The 14344-nt window shown below is 39.0% G+C and overlaps 1 protein-coding gene across 2 annotated transcripts in view; it reads left to right on the forward strand.

Moving 5' to 3' along the window:
- Positions 1–14344, forward strand: part of cdh7a (cadherin 7a) — a 375152-nt gene that overhangs the window by 324917 nt on the left and 35891 nt on the right. For both annotated transcript variants that reach the window (XM_034166782.1, XM_034166771.1), the window contains one exon: positions 8267–8515. In XM_034166782.1, the coding sequence (XP_034022673.1) occupies positions 8267–8515 (249 nt within the window). The remainder of the gene's footprint in view (positions 1–8266; positions 8516–14344) is intronic.

The following is a 14344-nucleotide window of genomic DNA, read 5'->3' on the forward strand; positions in this document are numbered from 1 at the left end:
CTTCTGTTAGTTAACTGTTAGTGTGTGGGTGTGGAATCCATTAGCTTCGTGGGGAAATTATTGCAGAAAATCCACTATGGTGATAGTGCAGTTTATCTGCCAGGGAGGGAAATTCAACAAGTTGAGACTGTGGCCTGCTTCCATAGACGTGTCCATAAAAATCATAGAGGGATATGCTTTGCAAACGTAATACCCATTACTATATTGGATGATGTTGAAATTGTGGATGCTATTGCTGGTTGTTCCAGCAATAGCAAAGATTTCGTGTCTGCTACCTACAACGTGCGTGGAATGTCTCAAACCTAAACCTACTTCTAGGCATCTTATATATGCTACTCTGGAACCACCCCTAAACCCAAAAAGTTCAACTGTCAACCCAACTGAGGTCCTTAGACTGGGTTTCATTAACATAAGATCACTGTCCTCAAAATCATTGTTGACTAATGATTTAATTATTGATCATCATTTAGATATGATTGGGTTATGTGAAACCTGGCTTAAACCTACAGCTGTCCTCCCTTTAAATGAAGCCTGCCCACCAGCATGTACATTTAGTCATGTCCCTCGTGATGCGAAGCAAGGCGGGGGTGTTGCTCTTATTTATAAATCTAGGTTTAGCTTATTAGCTGTTGGGGGTCACAAATATAACTTGTTTGATCATCTGATTCTCCGCTCTGCTCAGGATATTACGCATTGCCAAGGTCAGAAGAATAAAAATCAGCCGTATTACTTTGTCACTGTATATAGGCCTCCTGGCCCATATTCTGAATTCTTAGATGAATTTGGTGCGTTCATCTCTAACTTGTCAACTAGTGCAGATAACATTCTGATCATTGGTGACTTTAACGTTCAATATAAATAAGCCTTCTGATCCCCTCTGCAAATCATTTATGGAAATTGTGGATGCATTAGGATTTCGGCAATGCATTCAGGATTCGATGCACATTAGTGGAAATACTAATGAGACCCTGATCCATGTGTTCATCTCTTCTAGATTGGACTACTGCAATGTTCTATTTTGGCATCTCTTCACTGGCTTCCTGTCCCAGTGAAGTCAGATTTTAAGGTTCTGCTACTAACCTGCAAAATTATTCATGGACTGGCACCTCCCTACCTAGCTGACCTAATTAAACCTTACGTACCGGCCTGGGCTTTACGTTCTCAGGGTGCAGGACTACTTTGTGTCCCTTGGGTGAATCAGAAGTCAGCAGGTCACAGAGCTTTCTCTTATCATGCCCCATTCTGTGGAATGGTCTCCCTGCGTCAATAAAACAATCAGATTCTGTGGAGACTTTCAAGTCCAGACTTAAGACGCACTTCTTTTCCCTTTCATATGGCTAGCATACTGGTACAGTTTTGTTTTACGCTTTTTACTCTTTTAATTCATGTTATTAGTAATTGGAGCATGCCGCAGCCTCAACTTTACCTAAATTCTGGGTCTTTTAGTGAAGCTTAGGGCTAGCAGCCGGCGATCACCTTAGTATTTCTTCTGTTTTTCTTGTTAATTAATGACGGCAAATTATACAGTATTTTTTTGTCTTTCTGATGCCTGATTGTTTTTTTCTCTGTTTAAGGTGCAGCTCCATCCAGAGATGGGAATTGTATTTGTGTTGGCGACCCTCCTATCCTGTGCACCAACAGCAATTCTTGTATATTTGTCCATGAATTGTTCTGTGAATTGTTTCTGTAATTTATGTTTGTAGCATGGCCCAAGCAGAGGGTCACCCCTTTGAGTCTGGTCTGCTTGAGGTTTCTTCCTCAGAGGGAGTTTCTCCTTACCACTGTTGCTCTGGGGGTTGGTAAGGTTAGACCTTACCTGTGTGAAGCACCTTGAGGCAACTCTGTTGTGATGTGGCGCTATATAAAGGAAATAAATTGAAGAAATTGAAAATTATAGCATGATTGTTAGAGCCAGTTGACCACTGAGCTATGGGTCAATAGGTTCAGTCCATGATTGTCGGTGGGTATTGAAGTCTTCTTGACTAATACGTTAAACCCATAAACTGTTCAGAATTTGGGAACATTTTCCTTTCCACCTTTGACAAATGTGGGACAAAGATGTAAAGAAAGAAGAATTGGAATAGACAACATCAGCTTTTGAGGTGAACCCACGAAAACAGACCTAGGACCAAGACCTTGGGTATCATGGGCTCTAGTCAGTGTCCTTATTGCCGTCCCTGCCAAGAAGGTAAAATGTTTTTTTCCAGGTCATCTGTTACCAGGGTACCTTCAGGGTACCTCCCCCACAAATCAAGTCTGGGAACGTGCACTGGTGTCACACTTTGCCACGTCCATGACACCACGGAACCACCTTGAGTCCTGGATGTCAACCACCCAAGTTAATGGTCTATTTGGGAAACAAGTTGATTTTTTTTTTTTTTTTTACAGTAACCACACTCCACTCCAGCTCAGTCGGTAGAATGTGCTGTTCACTAAACTGTCAGTGAGTTTGATACCCAAATGTAGATGAGTGTGGAAGTTTCTTTGAGCAAGAGAATCCTCCCAAAATGACCTACTTTTTGTGCAGATTACCCCAGCACTCCCACAAAATAAATATTTACTCCCATGACAAAGCACGTCCTGTCAGGCCAACCTAGATATGTACAGCAGCCAAACCAAAACACAGAACTTCCTTTAAATATAATTTCTAGTGACTGCGGGAGCCTCTATAATATCTCTGTCCTGTTTGGCACAGTCTATTTGCTGCTTACTTTCATTCAATTGAGCCTAGAAGCAATGCAATTGACACTTTGGCCATTGCTCACTCCAGTGGGCTGGAGCTGGCCTGTATATGGACACAATCTGCTCTGCAGCCTGTCTCAAAAGAGGAACTGCAGATGTACCGGTGCCTGCAGGCTAGCCTTGCTATTCCAAATGAAACCATAATTCTGCAATGACAATGCCCTCTGTGCTCTATTTTATAATTGTTTGTCAAAACTGAATAAGTTTGGCCTTCTGAAACAATCCACTTGGCCTTCTTTTGGTTTAGCGTGCCATCTCTTGGTTGTGCTGGACACAGAGTCACTAAAACCTGCCATTGTGCTGAAATGATTTATTCACTGCCCACGCACATGGCAGAGGGCCAATCGGAAAATTAGATTTCCCAACAGGAAAACGTATGCAAGTGCTTATTTGTATTTAGCTTGAAAGATGGACACACCGTGTGTGGCTGCATTGTCGATTACGTACATGCTGTTGTATAAACATGTTCAGCGCCGATGTGGTCTCCAAGGTGATGTGCTCTGCCACAATGCTGCCATTATATTTCAGAAGAAACACTTGTCAGGTTCTGCCACAGTAATCCGCACAAATGCAATTTAGTGTTACATGATGAACACAATGTCTAAGTGAACTTCGGAGCAGATTTAAGGGCAACTCAGCTGGAAAATAGTTTTTGATAGCTTTGTCGAGGATAAAAAAAAAAGAAGCTTCTCTGGCAACAAATGGTTCCTTGTGTTTGCACTTCAAGGTTTGGTTGCAGTTAATTATCTCCATAAGAGCAGTAAGAAGAACTTGGAAGTTGAAACAGACTTAAATTTAATCCTCTGACATCACTTGAGCATTCATTGAAAAATGATTTTGAAAAACTTGCTGAAATTCAGATTTTTCTATTGCAAATATGATGGAAAGTTTGCTTTTCTAATGTCAGATCACTACTGCTTCATCCAAAACTGATGAAAATGACCAAATGAAGGATTGCGAGTGTAACATCTACCACCATGATTGTTTTTGATAAAGGGATGCAAAGTGGCTGCAAAGATTATTTGCACAGACAGCGGACTCAAAGATGAGATGTGTTGCACAGAGCGTGCTTTGGTATTCAGCTTGAAATGTCGGTGCAAATCCAGGCACTGTGTGTAAAAAGGTTGGAATTACCGTGTTCATTACACATGGGTATATTGTAATCAAAATGTGATGTCAGCCAATCAGAGTGGCATATGTCCTTCCCTTTAAACTGGACTGAAACACGTGCACAGTGCTCTTTTAGGGAGGAAGTTGACCAAAGTGAAAGCATTAGTGGCACATTAGTGGATTTGCACCAACCAGTCAGAGTGCACAGTAGACCTTGGCCACCAAAGCTCCCTGAGTTGAAGCAGTGCAAGAGCAAGGTGAGTTTCTTTTCTCCCTCTTCCTGTTCACTAGTTTTTATTTTCTGACTGTGCCCATAATATGACATTACATTAATATCGCTCTGTTGCAGGTATGATATGTGCAGGCAAAGTGTACGTGCTTGTGAACCTACTTATTTTTGGCTGTCTATTGATATAATGATGGCAGTGCTCTCCAGCTCTATCTCCAAATCCAGTCCCACCATTTATTTATAAAAAAAATACTGTTACTATCTGTAATCAACAGGTAGTTTTTGTGCTTATTTCCTATTAGGCCTGACATGGAAGTGAAGGTTGATACATGATCCACAGGTCTGAGAGTAATGTGGACAGAGGAAATGGGCTGAGGGTGTTGAAGGATTAAGTTGCTGCTCATGTCTTGACTGTGACACCCTTAGTACAACAAGAAACAGGACTGGATTTTAGACCAGGGCCCTCATTTGTCAACTGTTTGTATGCATAGATTTGTACATAAAGCATGCACACGAACATTTCTACACAGCGTTCAGATTCTGATTTTCATATTTCTGCACAGTGGAATTTACCAACTTGTACTTAGGAATGTGGGTCAGATATGCATAGCTCTGACTATGCATATGCACAGCCTCTAGTGGTAGAACATTAGCAGAGAAACTGCAAATATAAAGCATTGGTGTCATCTCAGCATGCAACATCATTCACATACATGTTTATTTCTTCAAATTAGTAAGTATACAGTTAGTAATTATATTGAGTTCAACAGACTTGTAGCCTCATTGGTGTCAAAACAACAGCTGTTGCCTTTAACCTCAACAACAAGCACCTCAATGTCCACTTGCTTTGACAAGGCATGGAAAAAAAAAAAAAACTTTTCCTCCTGCATTTGTATATTAAACATGGGCCCACACTATTCTCTATGTTCAAATTTCATTTGCGGAAATGTTATCCTAATATAGAGTGTAGCACAGTGACATCGCAGGACTGCAAAGGATTCTGGGGCAACTATGAAAATAGATCATTTTTGACTGTTAATTGAAATGTTTTTTACTGGTTCTTGTGTTGAGCTTGTTAAAGCTGGTTAAATTATGTCTAGAGGTGACTGTGATGTCTAAATTAAGAAGCAACATGCGACACCATGAATGAATGGTCTTTACCAATGGTTGGGTTCAAAACTACTCATGGACTTGTCATCACCACCTAGTGTTGCCACTTGCTGCACTTATTTTTGTCATCTCACTGCTGAGAGTGCACACAAGCACCTTGAGCTCTGTTTCACACAACTTTCTTTTCGTCTGTCTCTTATTCCAGTATTCTGGTGGAGAATACAAGCAACATGTGGTTTTTAAACAGGTGGTTAATTGAGGGTATTCCTGAATGCAAATGACCATGAATGTGCACAAGCATGGTGGTTTAGAACATATAGGATTTATCAACAGCTAATACTTACTGATGTGTGTATTACTACATTATTGTACTTAACAAATATACCCAATTTTATTATGACGACAGAATTTAGAACATTTTCTGCACACAGTTGCATAAATAACGGCACAGTTTTTTGTTTTGTTTTTTGTCATCTAAGCCAAAGGTTTTTACTGGTGACAGATGAACTCTCAACACACCACCTCTGCATCCAAGCACATCTCATTTTTAGACCAACACACCCACACGAGTGCAAGTGGAGGTATTATTTAGAGGTCTCAGGTGCATGACAACTGTCAAGTACAAACTAGAATTGACAGCAGGTGGAAGAAAGGGCTGAAAAGTTTGAAAAAAAATCTGTCAAACTTCATAGAAGTCCAGTTTATTATAGCTGACATGTTCAAATCCAGATCTACCTTTCTGTCCAAAACTGTGGTGTTTGCAGTGATTATTATGAAGCTAATCAGTTGCACAATGCATGAATTTTGGTTGAATGCACAACCAAACAAATAGCAAACAGGAAGACATTTTTTAGAGGCCGGAAAGAGTTCATTCTACGGTTTAATTTTCATATTAGCATTTTGGCACTTAAATGTCACAGGAAATTTAAATTTATTTCACTCAAATTTGCAAAACTCTGTGTTCACTCAAGTTTCCCCCAGGAAGGGACATATTCATTCTTTTATCCATTGAAAGATACTCACAAATTTGGAAAACTTGGACATCGTTCAATCAAGGGCCATCTTTCCAATGCTTGAGGTGGTCAATATTTTAAGCCAACCATTTCCTGCCATCCGCCCTTCTCGGGTTTCAAATCTCGCAAAACTCAGAGAGGTCGCTGTGCTGCGAGATCTCAGTAACATTGAGAACTGCATTGAGACGCTCTGATCACGCTGCACTTTAACCACTGCAAACGGACAACAGCATTAACATCGCAACATAAAACTATTTTTATATTGTGCCTAAAACTCTCATGAATATATTCTCTGGGTTTTTAGACGTTGTTATTGCGTTTGTTTTATGTAAACATGCGAGAATCCCAGGCTGTCTCTCCGTTATTTTCAATGGGAGCTGCTGTGAGCTACACTCGCTTCCTGATCATGTCGTTCTGGGAGAAAGTGAAGTTTTCTCTTTAGCGTCTTCATTATTGTTCTTTACAACACTGTTTGTCCTCTTTGTTCCAGACTAATATATATAATATGTCCAAAATTCAGTTTGCGTTTATTAAATTACACGCAGATTAAATGTAGCAGACACGGATTATTCGTTATAATTGTTTTAGCAAGTTTTCAGGGTATCATGCATGTAGTCTCTCATTAACGTGATGAAAAGCAGAAAAAATAAATTTTTGTAGTATAATATTCATTTACAGTTATCATCATGTGGATTCTCTGTTGTTTTGACTGCAGCGACTCTCTGGCGTGCAAGGGATTATGGGATACATGAAAACCCTGGATGGACATTTATAAAGTTGTAACATTTAACAAATCATAATTGGTTCAGAAAACAAATTGATATAGTCATTACAAATACATGTATTTTCAGATTTAATTACTAACTTGATATCCAGGTAGTGTCAATGCTAGCTAGTCGTCTACTGTAGCCCAGTTGCCTCAGTACGCTAACTTAGTTAGCATGTGTGTACAACCTTGTAGCTATCTTGAAAATGAACATACAGTATAATACATGTTCATTATGTAACGGCAGGCTGCTACCCAGTAAATGTAATGTCAGATGATTGTGCGTAACAGCAGTACATTAAAATCACATCCTACAAAAGTCACTGAATCACTAAGCTCCTAGCCCCGCCCATTTTGGAATGAATTTGCATGGCCAGTGTTGAGTGTGGATGGAGGTAAATGCAATCTCTGTGCCCTTGTCTACTTAATATTAAATGCTTGTTTTTGAAAATGTCACAGTTGTTACCTATAATTTTGTATTGTAAGAACATTTTGCAAATTTTGCGAAGGTGGTTTTTACAAAAGAACCCATCTCTTAATTTGTATTTACAGTGGCTTGCAAAAGTATTCATACCCCTTGGTATTTCACGCATTTTAATTTGTTTATGGCATTTCAAATGCAAAAAGTAAGGCTTCTCAATATAAAATTTCTAAATTATCTTCCTTAGACTCAAACTGAAAGTAAATCTCAACAACTTGATATAAATTAATTAAAAATATAAAAGCCAAGATGATGAGTTGCATAAGTAATCAGCCCCTTTGGTATAATACCTGTAAATAATCAATTTAATTGCCAGTTTTCTTCAGACATTTTTTTTTTTTTGTTTGTTGTTTGTTTGTTTTACCTGAGATTATACTTTGTGCAAAGGCAAGAGTAGTCTGAATATTGTTCACAAAAGTTGTCCAATCTACAATTCAGTTTTGGCTGCTCAGTTTCAAAGTGTGTTTCAGTCTTTTGATATCGTCCTTTTTCTCCTCTGGTTGGCTCTTCATCTGATATTCTGCATTTTCATGTAATACTTTGCCATCAAACCAAAGCTGTTATCAGCCAACAGGTGGTCGACGACTATGGAGAGACACCACAGTGTGTCATAATGAATTGCGTTAATGATACCATCTGTTGGCATGGGTGCTTTAAATACAACACAGTTGAAATTGCATGACCATGACACGAGAATCATTACACTACAGAAACCAGAGTCTCTTGTTCATCGTGTATTTTTGCCACTAAATTTGACAATATTTTTCACCTGTTGTGTCTTAACTGTCTGCGCTTCCTTCCACTGTGTGTTCCAGACAACACGGCATCCATACTAACAAAGCGAGGTGGTTTCCGCAGACGTGAACAGCCTGTGTATCGGCTGCCTGTGCTGATTGTGGACAGCGGAAGTCCTGCCCTTAGCAGCACCAACACGCTGTCGGTGCGCGTGTGTGAATGTGACTCTGACGGCGTGGCCCTGTCATGTGGCGCTGTGGCATATTCGGCAACAGGTCTGAGCACCGGTGCGCTTCTGGCTATTTTGGGCTGCATCATCACACTTCTGGGTAAGATAACCTCAGTGTCAGCAGCGAATATGTATGTAAACAGAACTGATTAATTTCAGACCTCTTGTTATAGTGTATTTCCCTTCGAGATGACATTTTGTGACTTTTTTCTTATGTGTCTTTGGGCAGCATTCCTTGTTTACAGGTTGTCTAATTATCCAACCACTTGTTCTTGCCAGACAGGTGTGTTCCACAAAATTCATAATTAATGTCACTGTATGCAGATGACAGCATCATAAGAGCAGACAGTAACAGACAAAAGCAAGGCAGATCTTTTTCTTCTTTTGTTTTTGGTTTATTTGCACATTCCAGGCTAAAAAATGAGCTGAACGCGATGTACAAGACATAAATAATGTTATAAAACATTGAAATCATATTAAAAAATAATGCATACAGAAGCACAGACCCTAAACTAATTATTCATAAGCTTTGTAATGGTAAACAGACTGCATTTCCATTTCATTCTCAAAGCACTTTACAATTAGTATGCCTCACAGTCACCCATTCACAAACACACTCTGACACCAGAAGCTGCCATGCACACTGAAATCAACATTCAAGAAGTTGCTCAAGGACAAGGTAACATATAGACAAAAGCAGATAGTAATTGAACCACCAACCCTCTTGTTGATGGGCAGTGTAATATACCATCTGAGTCACACTCATCCTAAGAGGTAAAAGATGTTTGATTCCACAGATAATGGGGAACTGTGGTATTCTTCAACTGATACAATATGTCTAGATGTTTTTGATTTCAGATTTTCACTTCAGACATAAACAATGATGATCAGTCCACGACTGAGTTAAACAGTTGTGATCTTGAGTCTCATGGCACTGCATCAAGAACCATCATTCATCAATAGCTGATATAACCACATGGGCAAGGAATTACTTTGGAAATTCGTCAAGCACTACAGTATGGTCTTTACAAATGCCACATACATCTCTACAATGCAAAAAGGAACAAAAACCTTGTCCAGAAATGGCATTAACATCTCTGGGCTCTGAGGCATGTGGGTTGCACCATCACACAGTGGAAATGTGGACAGTGGCCAGACAAATCATTATTCCATATATATATATATATATATATATTTTTTTTTTTTTTTTTTTTTTTTTGAAAGAAATGGGCACTGTGTGCTGTGGACCAAAGATGAAAAGGACCACAGGTGCTGTCTTCAAGATGGCATCTTTTGTCTTTTATGCCCATACATTTTTCAATAAGAGAATGAAAAACCATATTCCGCACACATTACAAAGGCATGGTTGCGGACGACGTGGACACAGCATTGGACTGGCCTGCCTGCAGCCCTGACCTGTCTCCAATAGAGAATGTGAAGAATTTTCAAATGAAAAATGCAGTAACGGTGATCCTGTATTACTTCCTGTAAGACGTTTGGAGAAAGAATGGGACAAAATAAGGAACAAAACATTTCATGGCTTGGTATCCCCAATGCCAAAATGTTCTGAGAAGGAATGACAACATTACAAAGTGATAAATACTCTCCCTTCCCATTTTTGTTTATTTTGTCGTGTGTTGCATGCCTTTAATGTAGACATGGATGTATACTTAAGTAAGTTGACTTGACAAACCATGAAATATCTTGGGTTCATACAGTCTGCAATGAAATAGAAGTCAAAGTAACTTGAAGGATTGCCATTTCAGGCTTTAAAATAAAAGAGTAGATTTTTCAAATGGAATATTAAGGTGAGTTTTACACTACTGTATGGCACATGTCGGGACTCCGGCTGCTGTATTCTGATTAGCTTGTTGGTCTTGCTGTTGTATCACAGTGAAGACAATATTCATCAAAACTAAATATGAGCCATATTTCTCTAAAATATTCAGCCATAAAAATCATCTAAATTTCTCATATTGCACAGACTGTATTCTGTTTTCAAGCAGATGCAGCTGAACCAGTTATGTTTTTGTTCCAATCTGTGTGATTGTTAGTTAGGCACCAGAATATTTCAAAGGATATGAACAGAGGTCGACCTGAGGTCAGCGAAGAGCTGTTTGTTTTGTTGTTAATCCTAATAAAGGGCTGAATGCTGCCTTATTTCTTTGATCTTTGTTTGTGGTTTCTTTTAGCGTAATCCCGCTTTTGATTGTTGATCTTCAGTTTCTTTGATCCTGTAATCACAATTTATCATTTTTCCAGCAATTAGGCTCTGAGGTCAGGATCTGCCTGATGATCTTGAATACAAGACCAAAGCATGACAGACAATGAGGAAAGCATGAATTCCTTGGCTTGGTTTCTTTGATCCTCAATGTGCCTTTGACTTTTGTCCTATGATCCTTGTTCCCTGGAGCACATAATAAGGATTGGTAATTAGATGCGTGATCAGGATAAAAGATCAAAACTGAAGTTTGGCCATCAGGATGTAAGGCCAGGATGAGTGATCAAGATCAAAAATCTGCAATGAGGATCAAAGCTCAGTGATAATGAGAGAGGAAAAAAAGCAATAAAAGGGTGATGTCAACATTGAAGTAAACAGAGGACTGTTGGCTTTGAGTGGATGTATTCACTCTCTGTGTGCCCTTCTAATCTTGACACTAAAACCTACTTTACAGAATGCTGTGCTGGGAAGAGATGTTCAAACATTCATGAGTGTCATTCAAATCAGGCAGCAGAATGTGAGTTTTTGTGTTTTTTAAAGGACTGAGCTCTTGGAGATGATGTGTTGGAAACTTGTCAAACTTTGCCAGTTGCTGTGGAAACGTTACTTTCTTAATAATGTGTCTGTGCCAAATGTGATTATAACAGGAACTCAGTAAAGGAGTCTGTCTCATTACATAAAGTCAATTCAGTGTGGGGCAGGATGTCCATACAATGCTCCATATAAGCTCCGACTCAATGAAGAGATATTGTGTATTGTGTGAATGTACTTTTTTCCAGAACACAGAACTTAGTCTTTGTTAATGTGACCAAAATAAACATCTAATATGCATTCCATAAATAATGATTATTTCACAGTTCCTCTGACCGCACCTCTTCATCGTGGCGCCGCCCTGCTGTCTGGAATGCCTGATTACCAAGGCAGCATTCATTTTGTGGGTTTTACTCGGGTGGTATGAAAAATATTACCCGTCTGCGAAAAGGGTGTATTGCTATTTATTCTTTAGTGTTTTATCCAATCATATTGGCATATCATTTATAGGTATGATAAATACATATACATATATACACCCACTTATTCCAATTAAGGGTCATTGGGGGTGCTAGAACCCATCACAGCAGTCACTGGGCAAGAGGCCAGGTATACCCTGAACAGGATGGTATTGCAGATTTTACTTTTTCAAAAGATTGATAATTTTTTCTCTGCAACTTGTGACCAAGATACATATAGTCTAAAACAACAGTATGACCTGCACTTCACCCATATGGAAAAGAAACAGAAAAAAATTAAAAGAAGTTACATAAATTCCAGTACTAAATCTTTGTTTGATATGTATTGTGCTTATAAGTCTCAGTTTGATATTATACATACCTACTAAGGATTCTGTATGTGGAATAAGTTACATATTGTACAAATTTACTAAGGATCTTTTATCTGGTTTGACAGTCACATGCATTACTTACAAGTTCCAGATAAAAACAGATACAAAGTTTATAAAATTTATGTATATCTTTTCCATATGGGCAGTCTCGTTCATGCACATGAAAAAAGTTAATCCCATGCTTTGTTTGTTTATTTATTTTTAACTTGGGGGGGGGGTCATTGAAAAACCCTGAAACATGAAGGATTAATCAAACATTAGTTGATTTTTACCTGTGGCCAAAATATGGGCATCGGGTATTGCGAAGAGTTTGCATCCGTCTCTCCGTCAATCTGCCTGTGCCCAGCATAGCTCCATTTCTATTAGTCAGGGTCTTCAAATTCACAAGGAGCATTCTTGGAACACAGACCTTGGACATGTTCAAAGATGGTTAACCTTGACCTATTCCAAGGCATCAAAATGTCACATTCTTTCAACACACTCTTTCATTGAGTTCATGCTCATAGGGCTGAGGGTATTTCAGCATTGCTTGATTTTTAATTAATACAGTCTAAAAACAGCACCATGACCATGAGCTTCACTGCTGTTGAAATTTTTCAAAACAGTTAAATATGTATTCTGAAAAAAACTTTTAAATTTATTCTCTACAACATTTGACTGAGAAAAACAAAATCCAAAAACAGCAGTATCACCATGAGCATCCTTAGAGTCCAGACATATCCAGACACTTAATAGGATTGAACCAATTCTCTCTGTCAGTAAATGGATAAGTATAAAGTAACACAAATATGAGCTACTGAAGCACAAATAAAATTACTTACTTTGCACCAGTGTCATTTGGTGACAGCAGCAGCTCCTGTGTTTGAGCTCAAAGTGATTCACAATGAAGATTTTCGCTGCTTTGTGCGTGAAGGCAACTTCACACGTTGATGACTTTTCAGATTTGTGATCATTTATCCTTCTAAGCGAACTATGACAGTGACTTTCCCCACATATGCTGCAGTGTATTTATTTGATGGAGTATATCACTTTACGGAGCAACAGAACAGAACCATGCAAAATATCCAATGTTGCATTTTAAAGACAGATTCCATTTTCAGTTTTTGGATTTATTGGTGAAATGGTTCCCAGTCCTTACGGATTCTTCAATTTCCCTTTTTTTTTTTTTTTTTTACCTCTTCTCACTCTGCCAAAAGCTCATTCCACAGAGCTGAGTATAAGGGAGTACCACTAGAGGGAGTACTACCTATACCATGTGCTTACTGCAAATATGCCACCAATGACAGGTGTCCGCCTTCACCGAATGGGGTAAAAAGTGCTTGTGAACAATAAAAATAAAAATAAAAAACAGAAAACCAGTTACTCAACATCGAAGCAGGGTTAAATTTACGTACAACCCCAATTCCAATGAAGTTGGGACGTTGTGTAAAATGTAAATAAAAACAGAATACAATGATTTGCAAATCCTCTTCAACCTATATTCAATTAAATACATGACAAAGACAAGATATTTAATGTTCAAACTGATAAACTTATTGTTTTTGTGCAAATATTTGTTTATTTTGAAATGGATGCCTGCAACACATTTCAAAAAAGCAGGGACAGTGGTATGTTTATCATTGTGTTACATCACCTTTCCTTCTAACAACACTCAATAAGTGTTTGGGAACTGAGGACACTAATTGTTGAAGCTTTGTAGGTGGAATTCTTTCCCATTCTTGCTTGATGTATGACTTCAGTTGTTCAACAGTCCAGGGTCTCCGTTGTCATATTTTGCGCTTCATAATGCGCCACATTTTCAGTGGGCGACAGGTCTGGACTGCAGGCAGGCCAGTGTAGTACCTGCACTCTTTTACTATGAAGCACGCTGTTGTAACATGTGCAGAATGTGGCTTGGCATTGTCTTGCTGAAATAAGCAGGGATGTCCCTGAAAAAGACGTTGCTTGGATGGCAGCATGTGTTGCTCCAAAACCTGGATGTTCCTTTCAGAATTGCTGGTGCCATCACAGATGTGTAAGTTGCCCATGCCATGGGCACTAACACCCCCCCCCATACCATCACAGATGCTGGCTTTTGAACATTGCTCTGGTAACAATCTGGATGGTCTTTTTCCTCTTTTGTTCGGAGGACACAGCGTCCATGATTTCCAAAAACAATTTGAAATGTGGACTCACCAGATTACAGTGCACTTTTCCACTTTGCATCTGTCCATTTCAAATGAGCTCGGGCCCAGAGAAGGTGGCAGCGTTTCTGAATGTTGTTGATGTATGGCTTTTGCTTTGCATGGTAGAGTTTTAGCTTGCACTTGTAGATGTAGCGACGAACT

The sequence above is a fragment of the Thalassophryne amazonica genome, chromosome 1 (assembly GCF_902500255.1).
Source record: "Thalassophryne amazonica chromosome 1, fThaAma1.1, whole genome shotgun sequence".
In the NCBI taxonomy this organism is placed as follows: Eukaryota; Metazoa; Chordata; class Actinopteri; order Batrachoidiformes; family Batrachoididae; genus Thalassophryne; species Thalassophryne amazonica.